This window comes from Dipodomys spectabilis, unplaced genomic scaffold, assembly GCF_019054845.1.
Source record: "Dipodomys spectabilis isolate Male_0828 unplaced genomic scaffold, ASM1905484v1 ptg000313l, whole genome shotgun sequence".
Classification (NCBI taxonomy): Eukaryota; Metazoa; Chordata; class Mammalia; order Rodentia; family Heteromyidae; genus Dipodomys; species Dipodomys spectabilis.
The window spans coordinates 197,196-221,436 of NW_024870990.1; the positions used below are offsets into that span (position 1 = coordinate 197,196).

The 24,241-nt window shown below is 63.0% G+C and overlaps 1 protein-coding gene across 1 annotated transcript in view; it reads left to right on the forward strand.

Moving 5' to 3' along the window:
- Positions 1-24,241, forward strand: part of Kndc1 (kinase non-catalytic C-lobe domain containing 1) — a 52,380-nt gene that overhangs the window by 23,877 nt on the left and 4,262 nt on the right. Inside the window, exons 10-31 of the mRNA XM_042702159.1 lie at positions 715-873; positions 2,385-2,462; positions 2,981-3,495; positions 3,569-4,010; positions 4,157-4,253; positions 4,318-4,851; positions 5,163-5,313; positions 5,388-6,058; positions 6,271-6,415; positions 6,787-6,872; positions 7,541-7,956; positions 12,411-12,504; positions 12,590-12,687; positions 12,894-13,111; positions 17,635-17,748; positions 18,261-18,408; positions 18,513-18,689; positions 19,176-19,379; positions 19,808-19,890; positions 20,937-21,087; positions 23,606-23,728; positions 24,129-24,188. Coding sequence (XP_042558093.1) covers positions 715-873; positions 2,385-2,462; positions 2,981-3,495; positions 3,569-4,010; positions 4,157-4,253; positions 4,318-4,851; positions 5,163-5,313; positions 5,388-6,058; positions 6,271-6,415; positions 6,787-6,872; positions 7,541-7,956; positions 12,411-12,504; positions 12,590-12,687; positions 12,894-13,111; positions 17,635-17,748; positions 18,261-18,408; positions 18,513-18,689; positions 19,176-19,379; positions 19,808-19,890; positions 20,937-21,087; positions 23,606-23,728; positions 24,129-24,188 — 4,764 coding nt within the window. The remainder of the gene's footprint in view (positions 1-714; positions 874-2,384; positions 2,463-2,980; positions 3,496-3,568; positions 4,011-4,156; positions 4,254-4,317; positions 4,852-5,162; positions 5,314-5,387; positions 6,059-6,270; positions 6,416-6,786; positions 6,873-7,540; positions 7,957-12,410; positions 12,505-12,589; positions 12,688-12,893; positions 13,112-17,634; positions 17,749-18,260; positions 18,409-18,512; positions 18,690-19,175; positions 19,380-19,807; positions 19,891-20,936; positions 21,088-23,605; positions 23,729-24,128; positions 24,189-24,241) is intronic.

The following is a 24,241-nucleotide window of genomic DNA, read 5'->3' on the forward strand; positions in this document are numbered from 1 at the left end:
GGCATTTGTGCAGTAGAAATCAGCAAATTACTATTTTGTTGATCATCCAAGCTTAACAAAGTGAGGAAGAAAAATTGAGGAAGACAACTTAAGCATGTTGACTGTAGCTGCTGCATTGTGAACAGCCCAGGAGCCAGCATTCACCTGTTCAGCAATGATGTCACTCGAGATGACACTCCACTGCATCTCGATCTTACTGAGTAAACAAAATGTCACCCGCATCCACGTCATCCTGCAGATTGCTGCAGGTGGAACACAGCTGTTCAGAACCTAGCAGAGCCTCTGGAGCAAATCTCGGCCTGTGGTACTCAGAAAAGAGCACCTTAACCATGGGCTGGCTGCAGGCCCACCTCCAGCGGACACTGGGCCCTGCTCTGTGCACACACTGCACCTGTCCTGAGAGCCTGTGGCTAGCTGCAGGGCAGCAAACCACTGCTTGGGAGGAGGTCCAGCCGAGCAGTGCTGGGTTGGGCGGTGTGTGAGCCACCTCTGCCTGTGAGAAAAGAGATGGGACTTCCAGGTGGGCTTTGGAGTGTCCAGTCCCTGAACTGAACCGAGTGAGGGCTCTTGTTAAGTATGCAAATCCCAAGGACCGCGTGAGTTGCTAGCTGGGGTGGTGTCCGGGCAGGAGGCACAGGTGGGAGCAGGTCTGCTGGGTCAGCCTGGCTCCACCAGTCCCTCAGTGGCTCCCTCCTCCTCTCCTGTGCTACCCAGGCCTCCGTGTACTGCGTGGCTGCTGTCCTATGGACAGCAGCCAAGTTCAGCGTCCCCCACAACCACAAACTGGCCCTGACACGCAGACTCAAGAGCCTCCTGCTGGACATGGCCAGGCGCTGTGCCCAAGAGCGGCCGTCTGCAGCCGAAGCCATCGAGGTAACAGAGTCAGATGGCCTTGGGGGTGTGGTGGGTAGCCTGGGGTCACCATCTCGGCCGGCAGGGTGGGAGCCTACACAGGCCGCAGCTTGGGGGCTGGAGCTGGCCCACGTGTTTCTGCAGCGGCTCTCCTCCTAGCCCCGCACCCGGCAGCCACACTGCCCAGAAGCAGGCCTGGGACAGGGAGGCAGCTGCCACCCTTCTCTTAGGGTCCTGTTCACAGTTGGGATGGACAGGAAGTTCAGAGCCCTAGAGAGGAGTCTGATAGAGCTGCTGAGGGCTGAGCCCCACCCCCCCCATCACCAATGCCCCCTGGAGCACTGTGGGAGGAGGGGCTGTCACCAGTGCCCCCTGGAGCACTGTCAGAGGAGGAATAGTCACCAGTGCCCCCTGGAGCACTGTCAGAGGAGGAACCGTCACCAGTGCCCCCTGGAGCACTGTCAGAGGAGGAATGGTCACCAGTGCCCCCTGGAGCACTGTCAGAGGAGGAATGGTCACCAGTGCCCCCTGGAGCACTGTCAGAGGAGGAATAGTCACCAGTGCCCCCTGGAGCACTGTCAGAGGAGGAACCGTCACCAGTGCCCCCTGGAGCACTGTCAGAGGAGGAATGGTCACCAGTGCCCCCTGGAGCACTGTCAGAGGAGGAATAGTCACCAGTGCCCCCTGGAGCACTGTGGGAGGAGGGGCTGTCACCAGTGCCCCCTGGAGCACTGTCAGAGGAGGAATAGTCACCAGTGCCCCCTGGAGCACTGTCAGAGGAGGAATAGTCACCAGTGCCCCCCTGGAGCACTGTGGGAGGAGGGGCTGTCACCAATGCCCCCTGGAGCACTGTCAGAGGAGGAATGGTCACCAGTGCCCTCTGGAGCACTGTGGGAGGAGGAACCGTCACCAGTGCCCCCTCGAGCACTGTCAGAGGAGGAATAGTCACCAGTGCCCCCTGGAGCACTGTCAGAGGAGGAACTGTCACCAGTGCCTCCTGGAGCACTGTCAGAGGAGGAACCGTCACTAGTGCCCCCTGGAGCACTGTCAAAGGAGGAATAGTCACCAGTGCCCCCTGGAGCACTGTCAGAGGAGGAACCGTCACCAGTGCCCCCTGGAGCACTGTGGGAGGAGGGGCTGTCACCAGTGCCCCCTGGAGCACTGTCAGAGGAGGAACCGTCACCAGTGCCCTCTGGAGCACTGTCGGAGGAGGAACCATCACCAGTGCCCTCTGGAGCACTGTGGGAGGAGGAACCATCACCAGTGCCCCCTGGAGCACTGTCAGAGGAGGGGCTGTCACCAGTGCCCCGTGGAGCACTGTGGGAGGAGGGGCTGTCACCAGTGCCCTCTGGAGCACTGTTGGAGGAGGATTGGTCTGTGGGAGGAAGGGCCGTCACCAGTGCCCCCTGGAGCACTGTGGGAGGAAGGACTGTCACCAGTGCTACAGGGAGCACCTGGGGAGAAGGGGCTGGTGTTACGGAGTGGACAAGAAGAAGCTTGAGTCCTCCTGCCCAGACGTCTCCTGCCTTCAGGTCTGCGGGAACTACCTCCTCCAGCGGGGCATGGACAGCAAGAAGATTCTGGCACACCTGCGGGCTTCCACCTGCAAGGTAAGAGGCTGCGCCCTGAAACTCAGGAGCCTGCATTATGTGCCTGCCAGGAAGTGCTGGCCCTGCATGGCACGGATGAGTAGAGGATCTGGGGAAGAACTGGTGACAGCCGCCCTCCTGAGACCCTCCTGAAACCCTGCTCAGGGCAGCTGCTGACCATGCTGGGCAGGGGCCTACAGCAGAGGCCGCATGCGGTCCGTCTCTTGTGCCTCCTCAGTGACCCTCAGTGGTCTTTACCGGTCCCTGTCGTCCTCTGGGTGTCCTGGGCGCATCCCCAGGTGGCAGGGGAAGTCCCGCCCCAGAGCTCTGCCCTCCCTGCAGGTTTGGTCCCTGGAGTGTGCACCATTTCCGAGCTTAGGAGAGCCTTGCAAAGCGGGAGTGTGTGCCCCTGCTCCAAGTCTCAGGGCCACCCCCCCTGCTCCACAGAAAGACCCTGGGATCAGCCTGCCAGGAGGCCAAAGGCTAGAGGGCCGAGGTCCAGCCGGGCCTCGGGCTCCCTGACTGACCTTCCACTGCAGGTCCACCCAGAGGAGCAGGCCATTGCCCTCCAAAGCACCTTCTCTGTCATTGAGCTGAAGCCATGCACAGCTCCTGAGTCTGAGACAGGTAGGTCCCCAGCAGTCAGCCCTCCCACCCACCCGCCCCTGCTCCCATACCACAGCGCACTGCCAGAGTCCCGTGCGGAGTGGACACCACCACCCCCAGCCAGGGCAGCGGGACGCAGTGAGGAAGCAGCCACCCCCCAGACAGGGCAGCAGGGCGCAGTGAGGAAGCAGCCACCCCGTCAGGGCAGCAGGCGCAGTGAGGAAGCAGCTGCCCCCATCCAGGGCAGCAGGCACAGTGAGGAAGCAGCTGCCCCCATCCAGGGCAGCGGGCGCAGTGAGGAAGCAACCGCCCCCATCCAGGGCAGCAGGCACAGTGAGGAAGCAACCGCCCCCATCCAGGGCAGCGGGCGCAGTGAGGAAGCAGCCGCCCCCATCCAGGGCAGCGGGCACAGTGAGGAAGCAGCCACCCCGTCAGGGCAGCAGGCGCAGTAAGGAAGCAGCTGCCCCCATCCAGGGCAGCAGGCGCAGTGAGGAAGCAGCTGCCCCCATCCAGGGCAGCAGGCGCAGTGAGGAAGCAGCCGCCCCCATCCAGGGCAGCAGGCGCAGTGAGGAAGCAGCCGCCCCCATCCAGGGCAGCAGGCACAGTGAGGAAGCAGCCGCCCCCATCCAGGGCAGCAGGTGCAGTGAGGAAGCAACCCCCCCATCCAGGGCAGCAGGTGCAGTGAGGAAGCAGCCGTCCTCATCCAGGGCAGCAGGCGCTGGGCACGGTGAGGAAGCAGCCGTCCCCATCCAGGGCAGCAGGCGCAGTGAGGAAGCAGCCGCCCCCATCCAGGGCAGCGGGCACAGTGAGGAAGCAGCCGCCCTCATCCAGGGCAGCAGGCGCAGTGAGGAAGCAGCCGCCCCCATCCAGGGCAGCAGGCACAGTGAGGAAGCAGCCGCCCCCATCCAGGGCAGCAGGCACAGTGAGGAAGCAGCCGACCCCATTCAGTGCAGCAGGCGCTGGGTACAGTGAGGAAGCAGCCGCCCTCATCCAGGGCAGCGGGCGCAGTGAGGAAGCAGCCGCCCCCATCCAGGGCAGCAGGCACATGAGGAAGCAGCCGCCCTCATCCAGGGCAGCAGGCGCAGTGAGGAGCAGCCGTCCTCATCCAGGGCAGCAGGCGCAGTGAGGAAGCAGCCGCCCTCATCCAGGGCAGCAGGCGCAGGGGCAGTGAGGAAGCAGCGGCCCCCATCCAGGGCAGTGGGCACAGTGAGGAAGCAACCCCCCCATCCAGGGCAGCAGGTGCAGTGAGGAAGCAGCCGTCCTCATCCAGGGCAGCAGGCGCTGGGCACGGTGAGGAAGCAGCCGTCCCCATCCAGGGCAGCAGGCGCAGTGAGGAAGCAGCCAGCCCCATCCAGGGCAGCAGGCGCTGGGCACGGTGAGGAAGCAGCCGTCCCCATCCAGGGCAGCAGGCGCAGTGAGGAAGCAGCCGTCCTCATCCAGGGCAGCAGGCGCAGTGAGGAAGCAGCCGCGCTCATCCAGGGCAGTGGGCGCAGTGAGGAAGCAGCCGCCCTCATCCAGTGCAGCAGGCGCAGTAAGGAAGCAGCCGCCCTCATCCAGGGCAGCAGGTGCAGTGAGGAAGCAGCCGCCCTCATCCAGTGCAGCAGGCGCAGTAAGGAAGCAGCCGCCCCCATCCAGGGCAGCAGGCGCAGTGAGGAAGCAGCCGCCCCCATCCAGGGCAGCGGGCGCAGTGAGGAAGCAGCCGCCCTCATCCAGTGCAGCAGGCGCAGTAAGGAAGCAGCCGCCCTCACCCAGGGCAGCAGGTGCAGTGAGGAAGCAGCCGCCCTCATCCAGGGCAGCAGGTGCAGTGAGGAAGCAGCCGCCCTCGGCCCCCCCCCCCCCCCACTCAGACCTCAGCCCCAGACGCAGCGGTCTCCTGCAGGCCCCACCACCCCGTGCAGCCAGTCTGCACCCGTCCTCCTGAGTGAGGCCTTCTGGAGCTGCCCTCCCTTCTGGGCCCTGGCCCCGCCTGGCACGGAGGAGCCCTGGGACAAGGGGAGCTGGTCACCCACGCCGGGGCCTCACCGCGGGCAAGGCCTCCAGCATGAGCTCCCGCGGGCGCTCGCACCAGCCTTGACTGTCCCTCGTTCCTGTGTCCCGACTCCTTGTCACCTCCAGGCTTCCGGCCCATGGACAGCGGCAGCAGGCGCCATGCTGGGCCGGGGTCAGCCCCTTGCCGTGAAGGAGCCTGTGAGGGTCCAGTGGCCTCCACCTGTGCGCCCACTCTCTTTAAGCCCAGTGTCCTTGCGCAGGACACAGGTGTGGCCAGGTGAGTGTCTATACCCCAGCCTGCCATGTTTGCACACACACAGGCTCCTGAGTTTTCCCCTTCTCCCCCCACAGAGACCAGCTCACCTCACCCATGGGGACAGCTGAGATGCCTGAGGAGAGGAGCAGCCCGCTGGACAGGGAGAGCACAGGGACGCAGGCGGCCCAGGGCCTTCCTGGGGCCACCAGGCCTGACCAGCCGGCGCCCGACACAGAGCCCGAGGGAGCAGCCGTGGACTCTGCTGGGGCCTCGGTGCCCCGTGGCTCGGTCCCAGAGTGCTCCTGCCCCCCAGGGCCCGTCCTCACCTCTCAGCAGGGGGTCACATCGGGCACAGCCCCCTCTCCTACCCCCGCCCTGCCCCAGCAGGCCCCAGCCTTGCCCCCCGAGCACAAGCCAGAGGGTCAGGCCCCATCCAGAACCTCTCCGCCTGCAGGAGCCCCGGCCAGCCGCGGCCCACATCCCACACGCAAGCCTCCCAGGAGCAAGGCCGCTGAGCCAGAGGCAGCCCTGCCAGGTGTGCAGGGCCCCTTCCTGGCCACGGGGGGCCCAAACAGCCCCAGGCGCCCAGAGAGCCATCCTGACAGGCCCCGGCCACCAGACCGGAAGCTCTGTCCATCCAGCGTGGACACCCCGTCCCCTCCGACGGCGACTGCCTGCCCCTCATTGCAGGAAGCCATGCGCCTCATCCAGGAGGAGTTTGCCTTCGATGGCTACCTGGACAACGGGCTGGAGGCCCTGATCATGGGTACGGGGCCGCCCTGGGGAGGCCCTGGTCAGAGAAAGGCGGGGGGATGCACCTGTAGCCTAGGGGGACCCACTCCCGTTTCCACCCCAGGGCCTGGGTAATGATGACAGGGAAGCTGGCAGAGCTGGCTCCTAAGAGCCCCAGGCCCACCCACTGTGACCCAGAGCTGCAGGACCAGAGACACATCTTTGTGTGATCATTTGCAAAACCAGGGGAGTATATCTACGCCTTGAAAGACCTCACCTTTGCTACATTTTGTGGTGCCATATCTGAGAAGTTCTGCGACCTGTACTGGAATGAGCAGTTGCTGCAGAATCTCTTCAAAGTGGTCAACAGGCCAGCCTCGCCCCCCGAGAGGTGGGTGTCCCGACCAGCCTGCCCTCCCGAGGCCCGGGGCGGGTGGGGTCCCACGGGTGCTTCGCCCTGCCTCCCTACTGGGCTGCCCCAGCCCCGCTCCACAGGGACCCGGCTCCCTGGTGCTCGAGGCTGTGGGCGGGCGGGAGGAGCTTGCTGGCAGCCCCTCTGGAAGAGCAGAAGTAGCAAGACGCCAATCCAAGTTCACCCACCTCGGCCTGGCCCCAAGACATTGGGGCTGTCCTGGCTTCTGTCCAGCAGGGCTCTGGGAGGAGACAGGGTGTGCTGGGGCTCTGGGACCCGGGCCTCTGCGTGGTCCTGGGCCTCCCCGGCCGGTGAGCGCCAGCCACTCTGACCAGTGGCTCTCCTTGCAGCGCTCCTGACTCGCAGAGACCTCACCCCCAGCACTCACCGCGCAGCTGCTCCATCTACAGCAAGAGGCCCTCACCGCCTGGACTGGGTAAGAGAGGCCGCTGCACCGTGCCAGCCCTGGTCTCCACAGGGCCTCCGGCGCCCTCCTGTGGTGACTGGGCAGTTGTAGAAAAGCCCTGCATGGAAGACGCCCCAGGTACCCTGGGGCTGGAGTCTGTCCCTGCCGAAGCCCTCTTCCAGCAGTCCCATGCTGGGGAAGGGGGGGCTTGGCATCATCCCACAAGCATGAACCCCAGAAACACCGCAGGCTGGTGCAGTGCTCCATGAGAGTACTAGCCAGACATCCCAGGTCAACTGAAAACCAATTTCCCAAGCCAGTCTGGGGACATAAGGGCGGGCTGGCCAGGCAGACTGCTAAGCAGCAGGTAACAGCCTGGGCCTGAGGTCTGGCTGCTCGGGGACGGCCAGGAGGCCACCAGCATGGATGGAAGCTGACAGGGTTTCGAATGTCTTGAAGGATTCATGCATGGAAGGGTGGAGTTGGGCTTGATTGTGGACTGAGTCCAGGGCCTACACAGTGCAGTGCCCAGAGGGGCCTAGCAAGGGAGGCCTCTCACAGCCGCACAGCCGCCCAGACTCCACCCAGCTCCACCCTGCAGAGCAACGGCCAGGAACCTTTCATGGAGGTTTCCAGGCCTTCCCCCCGTGGACAGAAGTGGGCACACTGTCCCCTGATCCTCACCTCTCTCTTTCAAGGCGATGAGAAGCCGACTGCAGCCCGGGACAGTGGAGACCCCTGCTCACCCACAGCACTGTCCAGCAGGGACCCTGCTGTGCTCCTGCAAGGAAACTTCGAGGTGGGGTTTCGGCCTCAGAAGTCCATTAAAGCCGCAGAAAAGCACCAACCTGAGGCCGAAGCAGACAGGCAGCAAGGCCCAGGCCCCGAGCCAGCTGGCAGGGCCTCGGAGCCAGACTCAGGGGCACGGCTGAGCAAGCCGGAGGAGGGCGGCCGCACCGTGTCACCGGGCTCTGCAGAGTTCCAGAGCTGCAGCCCCGGCTGGTCCAGCGCTTTCTATGAGGCCGACTGTTTTGGTGCTGATGTCTACAACTATGTGAAGGATCTGGGGCGGCAGAAGACCAATGGGCATCTGGGACCCGAGGCCCAGAGCCCCGTGAGTGGGGGGGAGGGGACAGGGAGGGGGGACCTGAGGCCCAGCGCCCAGTGAGTGGGGGGAAGGGGGGGACCCAAGGCCCAGAGCCCCATGAGTGGGGGGGAACAGGGAGGGGGGACCTGAGGCCCAGAGCCCGTGAGTGGGGGGGACAGGAAGGGGGACCCCAGACCCAGAGCCCTGTGAGTGGGGGGGAAGGGGGACCCCAGACCCAGAGCCCTGTGAGTGGGGGGGAGGGGGGCCCCAGGCCCAGAGCCCCGTGAGTGGGGGGGAGGGGGGACCCCAGGCCCAGAGCCCAGTGAGTGGGGGGAGGGGGGACCCCAGGCCCAGAGCCCCATGAGTGCGAGGCCTCTGCCCACTGGGGCCCTCCCCCGACATTGGAACACTTGAGGGGCTGGGCCCTTGCTCAGGCAGATTATCCGACCCCCAGGGGGCAGGCAGGCTCCAGGAACTCCTGCCCAGGGAATCTCCACAGGCCCGCTCTCTAGTGGAGGTGTCCAACAGCACTGGTCTCCACAGCTGGGCAGTGGAGTGGCTTCTTTCCCCTGTGAGCTAGGCCCATGGCCCCAAAGGACAGTTCTCAGAGGCCACCTGGTCCTCAGCGTTCCTGCTGCTCTCTGCCTCCCCACCGTCCCCATCCTTCATGCAGGAGGAAAATGGCCTCAGGACCCCAGGTCTCCACCATCCCTGCCACCAGACTGCGGAGAACAAACCACTGCCACAGCAGGTTGGCAGGACACCTGCCCTCATTTCTCCAAGCAAGGAAACGGGTCTGGGGGGAGAAAACAGACAGGTTCCACACCCTCAGGACAACATAGCCTCAGACCAGGGGCCTCCATGTGCCTTGGAGAAGGGCTGGCCCACAGCTGAGCACTGACTGGTCCTGGTTCCTGGGCTGTGCTGGTGGAGGAATCAGGAAGGCTTTGGAGCCCAGGCTGTGCTGGTGGAGGGATCAGGAAGGCTCCTGAGCCCAGGCTGTGCTGCTGGAGGGATCGGGAAGGCTCCAGAGCCCAGGCTGTGCTGGTGTAAGGATCAGGAAGGCTCTGGAGCCCAGGCTGTGCTGGTGGAGGGATCAGGAAGGCTCCTGAGCCCAGGCTGTGCTGGTGGAGGGATCAGGAAGGGTCCAGAGCCCAGGCTGTGCTGGTGGAGGGATCAGGAAGGCTCCTGAGCCCAGGCTGTGCTGGTGGAGGGATCAGGAAGGCTCCTGAGCCCAGGCTGTGCTGGTGGAGGGATCAGTAAAACTCCAGAGCCCATGCTTGCTGGTGGAGGGATCAGGAAGGGTCCAGAGCCCAGGCTGTGCTGGTGGAGGGATCAGGAAGGCTCCTGAGCCCAGGCTGTGCTGGTGGAGGGATCAGGAAGGGTCCAGAGCCCAGGCTGTGCTGGTGGAGGGATCAGTAAAACTCCAGAGCCCATGCTTGCTGGTGGAGGGATCAGGAAGGGTCCAGAGCCCAGGCTGTGCTGGTGGAGGGATCAGGAAGGGTCCAGAGCCCAGGCTGTGCTGGTGGAGGGATCAGAAAGGCTCCGGAACCTGGGCTGTGCTGGTAGAGAGGGATCAGGAAGGCTCCAGAGCCCGGACTATGTTGTTGGAGGGATCAGGAAGGCCCCGGAGTCTGGCCAGGCTGGCTTTGAATCTCAGTACTCAGATCTCAGCCTCGTAACTAGCCCAGATTTCAGGTAGGAGCTGCTAGCACCAGCATGTGTGAATCTTAGGTTATGTAAATTTTCCTAAGGTGGGTCAAAACCATTTTTTTACACCTGCCTATTATCCAGTAATGAGCAGTGTTGCTGACATTTTTGAATGTCAAGACTGTGAACTATAACTGAAACTGTTGACTCCAACCTCGCGGGTTGTGAGCCATGCTCTAGAGAGCAGCATGTAACTCCCCCCAGGAAGACAAGAAATATCAGGTGTCTCCCACAGACAGGTGATGAGGTGAATGGGGCCTGGTGTAGGCTGACCTCCCCCAGGGACAGAAGAGCCCTGTGCACCCCGGGGAACATAGCTTCCGCCTCTGTCCCAGAGAGCCAGGGTCACAGGAGATCATGGGTGGACACCTTCAGGGCTGGCTCTGCCCAGCACATGGCAGAGCCCAGCTCCAGGGTAGGGAATGCCTGCACCATCTCCTGCAGGGTCGGTGGGGATCCTCACTGGCAGAATGTTCTAGATAGGCACTGTCCACGAAGGGGGGGGGGAGTTACTGCTGAGCGCGCCAGTGGAATGCTGGCCTGTGTGAGTTAAGGAGCCAGCATCTTCGTTTGAATTCACGTTAATCGTCTAGACTGCCTCTGTATAGACAGACACGTCACTGGCAGCTCGCGGCACGGTGCAGCCTAGGAACGGCTCTGCCCCTGCCCAAGAGAGGGGCTGGCTCAGCCAGCCCTGGCATGGGACCCTGACATCCACCGGCTGTCTGAGGTCAGAACTGGACCAGGACAATGGAGGCTCATGGCCCCTGGGCAGGTGGGGCAGTGCCCCGCCTCCGTGAGCATGCTGCTGGAGGCGCGGTGGGGCCGAGGCTGGGTCTTCCCAGGGGCTGAGTCAACATGGGGCTCCCTGAGCCCCACGGAACCGCACACCTCGGCTGAGTGGACTCAGCCCCCGTGAGGTCCGCTGAGTAGTGGATTCAGATCCAGTGACTCCCACTGAGTGGATGCAGACCCATGGGTCGCAGCTGGTCTGCGGCAGGGCCCCGAGGTACTGGTGACTTTTCAGGCTTGCCGCTCCTCACCCTCTGCCCCAGCCCAGCTCCCCACGCCATCCTCCCAGTCCCAGGAGTCCAGCTCACACAGGCCCACAGCCCCCCCAGAGAGGACATTGTGCCCAGAGGGCCATCCTACCAGGCACAGGAGGCTCCCTGGAGGACAGGAAGGCAGATCCTAAGCCAGCACCGCCAGCACCCCTCTGCAGATCAGTTCAAACCCAGCGGGTGCTGGACACCTGCAGAAGCGTGGAGGCTCTGGCCCTCCTTCCCGGGATGCAGGATCCCATGGACCTAGCCCCGACCCACCTCCCTGAGGAAGCTGTCAGGATCCATACGGGCCAGCACCCACCTCTTCCCTCCCACCAGTCCCAGCTGAAGCTCCCCACTCACATGAGAACCCAGATTCTAGGTAGGTGGTGTGTGCCCACTCGCAGGCATATAGAGAAACTAGAAATGACTGGGCAGACACCTGTTGCTCCTCAGTGCCCAGCCCCCACAGCAGTTCAGCCGTGGGCTCCAGAGTACAGGACTTAGCTAGAATCCACATGGCTGGGCTTCTTTAAGATAACTTTAAGACCTGCGGCAGGCATGTGGGCAGGCCCTCAGCCTCGGCGGGCCCCTCAGTGCACATGGCTGTGAGTCTTGGAGGCTCAGACAGGGAGCAGACGGGCTGTGGCTTGTTCCCACAAGGTGCTAAAACGGCCATCACACACCAACCCCATGCTGGGAGCTGCCCTTGACACGAGGGTCCCAGCTGGGTTCTGTGGCTGTGGGCAGGCAGACTGCACTCTGGTCAAGGCTGCTGTGGCTGATGATGATGGAGGCCCCCAAGGCCACACGTTGAGGGGGGGGAGCCAGCCACATCTGCCCCTGCGGACCCTGCCCTGAGCTGGTCCCCAGGAGCAGGGGGCCTTCACAAGGCCCCTGTCCTCCTGAGCAGAAGTCTGAGGACTCCGAGGGGCCCTGGGGCCAGCCGAGGGAGGGAACACATCTCAGCAGACTTGGGCGAGTCTCGGGGAGGCCCGGGTCTCAGGGCGGGTTGGGTTCGGAGGTGTGGGACCTTCGCTACCCTCCGGCCTGCACCCAGGTGCTGGCATCCTTGGGGGTCAGGCCACAGCCTCGGCGTGGGCCAGTGTGGCAGCTCCCCGTGGGGGTGCTCACAGCTTGTCTTCATCCCTGGCTCCTCTTCTCCTCCTTGGACCAAACAGCCCTGGCCCTGGTGCCCCGCACCGCAGGGCGGCCGCACCAGCCACACGACCCCTCGAGCCACCGTGCCCATGTCTGCCCCCTGCATGGGGGCGAGCCGTTCTGGCCTGACACCCCCTGCCCCCTGCATGGGGGCGAGCCGGGCTGGCCTGACACCGCCTGCCCCCTGCATGGGAGTGAGCCGGGCTGGCCTGACACCCCCTGCCCCCTGCATGGGGGCGAGCCGGGCTGGCCTGACACCGCCTGCCCCCTGCATGAGGGCGAGCCGGGCTGGCCTGACACCCCCTACCCCCTGCATGGGGGCGAGCCGGGCTTGCCTGACACCACCTGCCCCCTGCATGGGGGCGAGCCAGGCTTGCCTGACACCGCCTGCCCCCTGCGTGGGGGCGAGCCGGGCTGGCCTGACACCCCCTGCCCCCTGCATGAGGGCGAGCCGGGCTGGCCTGACACCCCCTTCCCCCTGCGTGGGGGCGAGCTGGGCTGGCCTGACACCCCCTGCCCCCTGCATGGGGGCAAGCCCGGCTGGCCTGACACCCCCTGCCCTCTTAGGAACTGGAGCAGCAGCTCATGATAGAGAAAAGAAACTACAGGAAGACCCTGAAGTTCTACCAGAAGCTCTTACAGAAGGAAAAGCGGGGCAAAGGTAAGGGAAGGCTGAGCATGGTCTGTGCCACGGGCAAGCGACCGTGCCGCGAGCCGGCCACGAGCCAGCGCCGCTGTGCCCACAGGCTCCGAGGTGAGGACCATGCTGTGTAAGCTCCGAGGGCAGCTGGAGGAGATGAAGTCCAAGGTGCAGTTCCTCGGCCTGGTCAAGAAGTACTTACAGGCAAGTGGCCCATCCTCAGCCTAGAGCAACTGAGCGCAGCTCAGGACAGGATCCTTCCTGCCCTTGTGTGGCATACCAGGCCGTGTCGGGTCACAAACGGGCCAAGGGAGGGGGCAGCAGGGCCTCGAAACGCCAACGTCCCTCGGTCGGCAGCAGGGTGCGCCCACAGGCCCAGCACTGACCGCGGACCTCCCCCTGCCTCCCAGGTCACCTATGCGGAGCGCTGGGGTGTGGAGCCCTGTGCCCTGCCAGTGATTGTGAACATTGCAGCCGCCCCCTGTGACACGCTAGACTTCAGCCCCCTGGACGAGTCCTCCTCCCTCATCTTCTACAACGTCAACAGGCCCCCGTGCGGGGGTGGGCAGAAGGCCCGCGTCCTGCAGGCTGGCACACCTCTGGGGCTCATGGCCTACCTCTACTCCAGGTGCGCCCAGGTGCCCGGGGGGCCTGCTGACCCTAAGCCCTAAGATTCTGAGAGCAAAGGGAGAAAAGGAGGAAAAAAGAGGCCTCCCAGTGGTGAAAGGAGGCAGGAAATCCCCTCTGGAGTGGGCCAGACAGGGCTTGTAGGACAGTTTGAATGGAGCTGTGTTAGCGTCCACCTGCTATGTGGGCCAGCTGCTGGCCAGAGCAGGCCCCGCACAGGCCGCACAGGCCCCCTGTGGTGTATCGCCACAGCCCTGCTGGAAAGCTAGGGACCAGAGATGGGCCACAGGACTGGACACACACTTGGCTTTGAACAAACACACTGAGGTACACCCTGGATGCCATCCAAATTGCCAGCGTCAAAACACCCCATTAACCAGCTGTGGGCTCCCGGACTCCCACCCAACCTGGCCACCACTGCCTTCACCTCCAGAGGCTCCCAAGAGCTAGACCAGTGGCCAGGCTTGTTCATGGACATGGTGTCCACCACCCAGGAAGTCAGAATGTAGCTAGCCAAGACCCCTGTCCTCAATGCCCTTCTTTCCTCCATCCCCAGATTGACAGCCCCAGTGTGACAGTCCTGATCCTCCATCCCCAGACTGTCAGCCCCAGTGTGACATTCCTGATCCTCCATCCCCACACTGTCAGCCCCAGTGTGACAGTCCTGATCCTCCATCCCCAGACTGTCAGCCCCAGTGTGACATTCCTGATCCTCCATCCCCACACTGTCAGCCCCAGTGTGACAGTCCTGATCCTCCATCCCCAGACTGTCAGCCCCAGTGTGACATTCATAAACCATCCCCACACTGTCAGCCCCAGTGTGACAGTCCTGATCCTCCATCCCCACACTGTCAGCCCCAGTGTGACAGCCTGATCCTCCATCCCCACACTGTCAGCCCCAGTGTGACAGTCCTGATCCTCCATCCCCACACTGTCAGCCCCAGTGTGACAGCCTGATCCTCCATCCCCACACTGTCAGCCCCAGTGTGACAGTCCTGATCCTCCATCCCCAGACTGTCAGCCCCAGTGTGACAGTCCTGATCCTCCATCCCCACACTGTCAGCCCCAGTGTGACAGTCCTGATCCTCCATCCCCAGACTGTCAGCCCCAGTGTGACATTCCTGATCCTCCATCCCCACACTGTCAGCCCCAGTGTGACAGTCCTGATCCTCCATCCCCACACTGTCAGCCCCAGTGTGACAGTCCTGATCCTCCATCCCCAGACTGTCAGCCCCAGTGTGACAGTCCTGATCCTCCATCCCCACACTGTCAGCCCCAGTGTGACAGTCCTGATCCTCCATCCCTACACTGTCAACCCCTATGTGACATTCCTGATCCTCCATCCCCACACTGTCAGCCCCTATGTGACATTCCTGATCCTCCATCCCCACACTGTCAGCCCCTATGTGACATTCCTGATCCTCCATCCCCACACTGTCAGCCCCTATGTGACAGTCCTGATCCTCCATCCCCACACTGTCAGCCCCAGTGTGACAGCCTGATCCTCCATCCCCACACTGTCAGCCCCAGTGTGACAGTCCTGATCCTCCATCCCCACACTGTCAGCCCCAGTGTGACAGTCCTGATCCTCCATCCCCAGACTGTCAGCCCCAGTGTGACAGTCCTGATCCTCCATCCCCACACTGTCAGCCCCAGTGTGACAGTCCTGATCCTCCATCCCCACACTGTCAGCCCCTATGTGACATTCCTGATCCTCCATCCCCACACTGTCAGCCCCTATGTGACATTCCTGATCCTCCATCCCCACACTGTCAGCCCCTGTGGGAGGCTCCTGGTCCTCCATCCCCAGATTGTAAGCCCCTGTGGGAGGCTCCTGGACCTCTGTCCCCCAGACTGTAACCCCCTGTGTGACGGGGCTGGCAGTGCCCCAGCACACTGATAGGTGCGGGGGCCATGGAGCTGTGTGACTCTCTGAGGTGCCCACAGGCATGGGGGTCCTTGGGAGCTCTCTGGGGACTCCCTCCTGCCCTGGCTCCAGCAGGGCTGAGCCCCTGTGGGCACCCTGGGTGCTCCACATGTCCACCAGTGCACTTACTGCTTGTGTGCACTGGCTGCCCTCTCCCAGGATGCACAGTGGCAGGTGCCCAGGGACCATGCCAGTGACGGGACACGCCGCAGGAAAGGCTAGGATCTCAAATGTGACCACTTGGGTGGAAGAGCCCCCAACCAATAGCCCCCACGTACTCAACATAAAACTCCACTCAGTGAGCTCTCATAGAACTCACACAGAGCAGCCACGTAGAACTTACTCGGGGTACTCCATGTAGAACTCAGCGTATGCACATAGAACACACTTGGTCGGCATACACACCTAGAATCCATTCTACTCATGTAGAATTGAGTCAGTGTGCTCACACAGAACTCCGTGTATTCACAGAGCTCAGTGTACTCACACCAAACTGTGTACTCATACCAATCATGGTGTACTCACATAGAGCTCAGTGTACTCACACAGAACTCGGTGTACTCAGAACTCAGAATACTCATACAGAACACAGTGTACTCACACAGAACACAGTGTACTCACACAGAACACGGTGTACTCACACAGAACACGTACTCACACAGAATTGTGTACTCACACAGAACTCGGTGTACTCACACAGAACATGGTATACTCACACAGAACTCGGTGTACTTAGAACTCAGGATACTCACACAGAACACTGTGTACCCACACAAAACTCGGTGTACTCACACAGAACACTGTACTCACACAGAACTCTGTGTACTCACACAGAACTTGGTTTACTCACACAGAACATTGTGTACTCACACAGAACTTGGTGTACTTAGAACTCAGGATACTCACACAGAACACTGTACTCACACAGAACATGGTGTACTCACACAGAACACTGTGTACTCACACAGAACACTGTGTACTCACACAGAACATGGTCTACTCACACAGAACATGGTCTACTCACACAGAACTCTGTACTCACACAGAACTCGGTTTACTCACACAGAACTTGGTGTACTTAGAACTCGGATACTCACACAGAACTTGGTGTACTTAGAACTCAGGATACTCACACAGAACATTGTACTCACACACAACACGGTGTACTCACACAGAACACAGTGTACTCACACAGAACACCGTGTACTCACACAGAACACTGTGTACTCACACAGAACACTGTGTACTCACACAGAACACGGTATACTCACACAGAACACGGTATACTCACACAGAACAGTGTACTCACACAGAACACGGTATACTCACACAGAACACGGTGTACTCACACAGAACACGGTGTACTCACACAGAACACGGTGTACTCACACAGAACACGGTATACTCACACAGAACACGGTGTACTCACACAGAACACGGTGTACTCACACAGAACACGGTGTACTCACACAGAACACTGTGTACTCACACAGAACACGGTATACTCACACAGAACACGGTATACTCACACAGAACACTGTGTACTCACACAGAACACGGTATACTCACACAGAACATGGTCTACTCACACAGAACTCTGTACTCACACAGAACTCGGTTTACTCACACAGAACTTGGTGTACTTAGAACTCGGATACTCACACAGAACTTGGTGTACTTAGAACTCAGGATACTCACACAGAACACTGTACTCACACACAACACGGTGTACTCACACAGAACACTGTGTACTCACACAGAACACAGTGTACTCACACAGAACACTGTGTACTCACACAGAACACGGTATACTCACACAGAACACGGTATACTCACACAGAACACGGTATACTCACACAGAACAGTGTACTCACACAGAACACGGTATACTTACACAGAACATGGTGTACTCACACAGAAAACGGTGTACTCACACAGAAAACGGTGTACTCACACAGAACACGGTGTACTCACACAGAACACTGTGTACTCACAGAACACGGTATACTCACACAGAACACGGTATACTCACACAGAACAGTGTACTCACACAGAACACAGTATACTCACACAGAACACAGTGTACTCACACAGAACACGGTGTACTCACACAGAACACTGTGTACTCACACAGAACACTGTGTACTCACACAGAACACGGTATACTCACACAGAACACGGTATACTCACACAGAACAGTATACTCACACAGAACATGGTATACTCACACAGAACACTGTACTCACACAGAACCCGGTGTACTCACACAGAACATAGTGTACTCACACAGAACACGGTGTACTCACACAGAACACGTGTACTCACACAGAACTGTCAGAGCTCTTACATCCTCACATGTACACAACTCTCACCCACAGATCTCACATGTTGGGTTACACAGCTCCTATACAACTATACCTACAGACATCTCACACTACCTGTTCACACTCATGAAGCGGCTTAGTCATACCCACTCAGAAATCTCACACATGTTCACACACAGAACACGCTTCCCCGCGCTCTGTGTGCTGCACGTGGAGCTCCGGGAGGGGTCGGGTCCACGGGCGGCCCAGGTCCAAGTGCAGCTCTCCCCACAGCGGTGCTTTCCTCGAGGGCTATGTGCAGCAGTTCCTCTACACCTTCCGGTACTTCTGCACACCACACGACTTCCTGCACTTCCTCCTGGACCGCATCAGCAGCACCCTGTCCAGGTACTGCCCTCAGGCCATGGGGCAAGCCAGAAGGGCTCCATGGCATCTTGCCCACCCAGGAGGGACAAGGCGGCCCACATGACCCTGACAGAGATCAGGTGCATGTGACCCCCTGGGAAAGCCGGAGGGGGAGGAAGAGATGGGTGGGAGCCATGTGTTGTGAGGAGTGATGGAGGGCTGAGGGGAGGGCGCGAGGGAGGGCTCTGCTCAGGACCACTGAGGAAGAGGAGGAGGAGGGCATGAGGGGAGGGTTCTGCTCAGGACCACTGAGGAGGAAGAGGAGGAGGGGGAGAAGGGTGTGAGGGGAGGGTTCTGCTCAGGACCACTGAGGAGGAGGAGGAGGAGGGTATGAGGGGCTCTGCTCAGGACCACTGAGGAGGAGGAGGAGGAGGAGGAGGAGGGCACGAGGAGGGAGGGCTCTGGTCTCTCATCCGGGCCAGTCACCACCCGTGTCCGGTACACCCACTTGCGTCCAGCTGAAGGCCCTGTCCATGGATCCCCTCTGCCTCTAGGGCCCACCAGGACCCCACCTCCACCTTCGCCAAGATCTACCGACGGAGCCTCTGCGTCCTGCAGGCCTGGGTAGAAGACTGCTACACTGTGGACTTCACAAGGAACGCGGGGCTGCTGGGGCGGCTGGAGGACTTTATCTCTTCCAAGGTGACCACTGCCCCGGCAGCCTGGCCAGCAGGCTAGGCTCCCAGAGGGGAGCACCGCCCTGCCCCAGAGGTGACCACGACCCCCTCACCCATGTTTCTGCCTAGATCCTGCCCCTGGATGGCTCTGCTGAGCATCTGCTGGACCTCCTGGAGGTGGGCACTGACCAGCGGGCTGCCTGTGCCTCTCCTGACACAGACCTAGAGGACCCCAAGCAGGCTGAGGACCCCAGACCCTTCAACAGCCTCTGTAAGAGGCTCTCCGAGGATGGCGCCTCCTGGAAGGTGGGCCTTCGCTGGGAGAGGGCTTCCCCAGACAGAGGTGTGGCCCGCGCACACACGCCTGCACACTTATACACAAGCACAGACATAGGCCACAGGCACGCACCGGTGTGCATCACGTGTGCCTTGTACATGTCCCTCACTACCCTGCTGGGTGGGTACTACCCGCCCTGGGGAAGGAGGTGAGGGGCAGCGGGACTCCGAAGAGGCAGGGTCCTGTTGTGATCCTGGGCCTCAGGGCACAGAGCTGGTGGGAGAATCTGCTGGGGAATCCAGTGGTCTGTCCACCGGTGGGGGGGGGGCAACCGTGCACCCCTGGGGTCCGCCCAAGTGACTGGGACAGAGATCCCCAAGCCACAGCATGGAGGGAGGGATCTGCTCTGGTCCAGCTCAGCCAGTCTCACCAGAGCAGGGCTGGACTGGCGGGTCTTTGCCCTGCCACCCTTCCCCCCGCCTGCCTGACCTGGAGGGGCACCGGCCTGCCCACAGAGCTTCTCCTGGAAGCTTCCCCGGGGCAACGGGCTGGCCCTGCCCCACAAGGAGCGCCAGTACACCATCGCATCCGCCCTGCCCAAGCCCTGCTTCTTTGAAGACTTCTACGGCCCCTATGCCAAAGCCAGCGAGAAGGGGCCCTACTTCCTGACGGGGCACAGCACCCACCAGCTCTTCACTCAGCTCACGCTGCTGCAGCAGGTCTGTGGGGCCACTGGGGCTGGAAGGGGCCCAGAACTCTGCACCGGGCCGGCCGTGGGCGCCGTGTCATGAGCCCCGGGACATGAGTGCTCAGGGGCACCTGGGACACAGGTCAGCAGCAGGATGCACTGGCCAGCTGCCCAGGTCTGGGAGTGCTGCCACCTGAAGCAGGACGAGCCGGGGGGGGGGGGGGGGAGGTAAGGCCTGCACTCCAGGTGTGTGGGACACACAGGCTACACAGGCTAGGGCTGGGCCAACCGCAGCTCCTCTGGCCCTGCCCAGACCCAGCCCTCGTCAGCTGAACCAGAGCACAGGCGTCCGGCCTGCCTGCCAGGCAGCTGGCTTGTGACTGCAGGCAGGGCCCAGACATCTGACGCTCGGGGACGGCCGGACAACATGCTTACGGTCTGCTGCCATGTCTCTGGCAGGAATTGTTTCAGAAGTGCCACCCTGTCCACTTCCTCAATTCACGGGCCCTGGGTGTCACGGATAAAAGTGCGGCCCTCCCCAGGTGAGTGCCCTGCCCCCCCCCCAGGGTCCATAAGGCCCTCCTCAGATGAGTGACCCCAGGGCCCGTGAGGCCCTGCCCAGCTGAGAGCCCCCAGTGTCCGAGCGGCCCTCCCCAGATGAGAGCCCCCAGGGTCCGAGCAGCCCTCCCCAGATGAGAGCCCCCAGTGTCCGAGCGGCCCTCCCCAGATGAGAGCCCCCAGGGTCCGAGCGGCCCTCCCCAGATGAGTGACCCCAGGGCCATTGAGGCCCTCCCCAGATGAGAGCCCCCAGGGTCCGAGCGGCCCTCCCCAGATGAGTGACCCCAGGGCCCGAGTGGCCCTCCCCAGATGAGAGCCCCCAGGGTCCGAGCGGCCCTCCCCAGATGAGAGCCCCCAGGGTCCGAGCGGCCCTCCCCAGATGAGTGACCCCAGGGTCCGAGCGGCCCTCCCCAGATGAGTGACCCCAGGGCCATTGAGGCCCTCCCCAGATGAGAGCCCCCAGGGTCCGAGCGGCCCTCCCCAGATGAGTGACCCCAGGGTCCGAGCGGCCCTCCCCAGATGAGTGACCCCAGGGTCCAAGCAGCCCTCCCCAGATGAGAGCCCCCAGGGCCATTGAGGCCCTCCCCAGATGAGAGCCCCCAGAGTCCGAGCGGCCCTCCCCAGATGAGTGACCCCAGGGCCATTGAGGCCCTCCCCAGATGAGAGCCCCCAGGGTCTGAGCGGCCCTCCCCAGATGAGTGACCCCAGGGTCCGAGCGGCCCTCCCCAGATGAGTGACCCCAGGGTCCAAGCAGCCCTCCCCAGATGAGTGACCCCAGGGTCCGAGCGGCCATGCCTGAGTGGCTCCTCCCCAGGGGGCAGAGTCCTCCCTTTGAGAGGCAGCGGAAGCCCCTGTGGGTGCTCTGGGCTGGGTCTCGTCCTTGGGGAGGGCCTGGCTTATTGTCATTGCCCCTCGCGGGGTCCTGCGTGGGCCTGGCCTCGTGTCCCCTGCCCGCCCCACCCCCACCCCACATCCCCCATCCGCGGGGCCCTGCCACACATCCCAGGTGACCGCGCTGTTCCTCTCCCAGAGCCAACTCTTCAGAGTCTCTGTCTACCAAGACCTGCAGCCTGTTCCTACCCAACTACGTCCAAGACAAGTACCTGGTACAGCTTCTAAGACACGGCGACGATGTCAGCACCTGGGTGGCTGCTGAGATCGTGATCAGCCCCACCTCCAAGGTAGGCAGCCCCCCTCCAAGGTAGACAGCCCCCCTCCGAGGTAGACAGCCCCCCTCCGAGGTAGACAGCCCCCCTCCGAGGTAGACGCCCCCCCTCCGAGGTAGACGCCCCCCTCCGAGGTAGACAGCCCCCCTCCGAGGTAGACAGCCCCCCTCCAGGGTAGACAGCCCCCTCCAAGGTAGACAGCCCCCCTCCAGGGTAGACAGCCCCCCCTCCAAGGTAGACGCCCCCCTCCAAGGTAGACAGCCCCCCCTCCAGGGTAGACAGCCCCCCTCCGAGGCAGACAGCCCCCTCCAAGGTAGGCGGCCCCCCCCCTCCAAGGTAGACGGCCCCACCTCCAGCATAAACAGCTCCCCCTCCAAGGTAGGCAGCCCCACAGGGTCAAACTCCAGCCAAGGAAAGCCGGTCATCCTTTCCCCACACAGCCGGAGAGCCAGGCACACGGCATGGACCACACTCACCCACAGCAGGGGGCACGCTCACCCACGGCAGGGGCCACGCTCACCCATGGCAGGGGCACGCTCACCCACGGCAGGGACATACTCACCCACGGCAGGAACCACGCTCACCCACGGCAGGGACACACTCACCCACGGCAGGGGCACGCTCACCCACGGCAGGGGCACGCTCACCCACGGCAGGGGCACGCTCACCCACGGCATGGACCACGCTCACCCACGGCATGGACCACACTCACCCACAGCAGGGGGCACGCTCACCCACGGCAGGGGCCACGCTCACCCACGGCAGGGACCACACTCACCCACGGCAGGGACACGCTCACCCATGGCAGGGGCACACTCACCCACGGCATGGACCACACTCACCCACGGCAGGGGCACGCTCACCCACAGTAGGGGGCACACTCACCCACGGCAGGGGCCACGCTCACCCACGGCAGGGGGCACGCTCACCCACGGCAGGGGCACGCTCACCCACGGCAGGGGCACGCTCACCCACGGCAGGGGGCACGCTCACCCACGGCAGGGACACGCTCACCCACGGCAGGGGCACGCTCACCCACGGCAGGCACCACACTCACCCACGGCAGGGGCCACGCTCACCCACGGCAGGGGCACACTCACCCACGGCAGGGACACGCTCACCCACGGCAGGGGCACGCTCACCCACGGCAGGGGCACGCTCACCCACAGCAGGGGCACGCTCACCCACGGCAGGGGCACGTTCACCCACGGCAGGGACACGCTCACCCACGGCAGGGGCACGCTCACCCACGGCAGGGGCACACACCCACGGCAGGGGCACACTCACCCACGGCAGGGGCCACGCTCACCCACGGCAGGGGCACACTCACCCACGGCAGGGGCACACTCACCCACGGCAGGGGCACACACCCACGGCAGGGGCACGGTCACCCACGGCAGGGGCACGCTCACCCACGGCAGGGGCACGCTCACCCACGGCAGGGACACACTCACCCACGGCAGGGACCACGCTCACCCACGGCAGGGGCACGCTCACCCACGGCATCACCCACGGCAGGGGCATGCTCACCCACGGCAGGGCCAGGCTCACCCACGGCAGGGGCCACGCTCACCCACGGCAGGGGCACGCTCACCCACGGCAGGGGCATGCTCACCCACGGCAGGGGCATGCTCACCCACGGCATGGACCACGCTCACCCACGGCAGGGGCACACTCACCCACGGCAGGGGGCACGCTCACCCACGGCAGGGGCACGCTCACCCATGGCAGGGCCATGCTCACCCACGGCAGGGGCCACGCTCACCCACGGCAGCCGCCACGCTCACCCACGGCAGGGGCACGCTCACCCACGGCATGGACCACGCTCACCCACGGCAGGGGCACACTCACCCACGGCAGGGGGCACGCTCACCCACGGCAGGGGGCACGCTCACCCACGGCAGGGGCACGCTCACCCATGGCAGGGCCACGCTCACCCACGGCAGGGGCCACGCTCACCCACGGCAGGGGCACGCTCACCCACGGCAGGGCCACGCTCACCCACGGCAGGGGCACGCTCACCCATGGCAGGGGCACGCTCACCCACGGCAGGGACACGCTCACCCACGGCAGGGGCACGCTCACCCACGGCAGGGGCACGCTCACCCACGGCATGGACCACGCTCACCCACGGCAGGGACACGCTCACCCACGGCAGGGGCACGCTCACCCACGGCAGGCACCACGCTCACCCACGGCAGGGGCACGCTCACCCAGGGCAGGGGCACGCTCACCCACGGCAGGGGCCACGCTCACCCACGGCAGGGGCACGCTCACCCACGGCATGGACCACGCTCACCCACATATAACCCGGCTACCCAGGAGACAGATCTGAGCACTGTGTCTGGGAGTCAGTCTGATCAGACAAAACTGAGAAACACATCTAATAACTCTAAAAAAAACAAACAGACAGAATTGGAGGTGTGGCTCAAGTAGTAGAACACCAGCTATGAGCCAAGCAAGAGCAAGAGGCCCCAAGATCAAGCCCAAGTAATGAACACAAAAAAAATTGCTGTCATTTTTCTCCTTTCAGCTGCAGGTGAACTTGCTGTCCAAATTCCTGCTGATTGCGAAATGTTGTTATGAGCAGAGGAACTTTGCAACGGCCATGCAGATCCTAGGAGGGCTGGAGCACCCATCTGCAAGGCAGTGCCCTGTGCGCCACCCGGGCAATGGGCTGGGGCGTGGACATGGGTGGGCAGTGGGCTGGAGCATGGATGCAGGCGGGCACTGGCGGCCAGGGGCTCACCCGGGCAGTGGGCTGGGGTGTGGACGCGGGTGGGCAGTAGGCTGGGGTGTGGACGCAGGTGGGCAGTAGGCTGGGGTGCAGATGTGGGTGGGCACCGGCGGCCAGGGGCTCACCCAGGCAGTGGGCTGGGGTGTGGACGCGGGTGGACGCCGGCAGCCAGGGGCTCACCTGTGCCTCCACCTCAGGCCTGGGCTGGGGCATGGACGCAGGTGGCCACCGGCAGCCAGGGGCTCACCCGGGTAGTGGGCTGGGGCGTGGACACCGGTGGGCATCAGCAGCCAGGGGCTTACCTGTGCCTCCATCTCAGGCCTGGAGAATCCTTCCTGCAAAAATCGCCGAGGTCATGGAGGAGCTCAAAGCTGTGGAGGTACGTGTGTGCAGTGTGTGTAGAGTGTGTGTGTGCAGTGTGTGTGGAGGTAC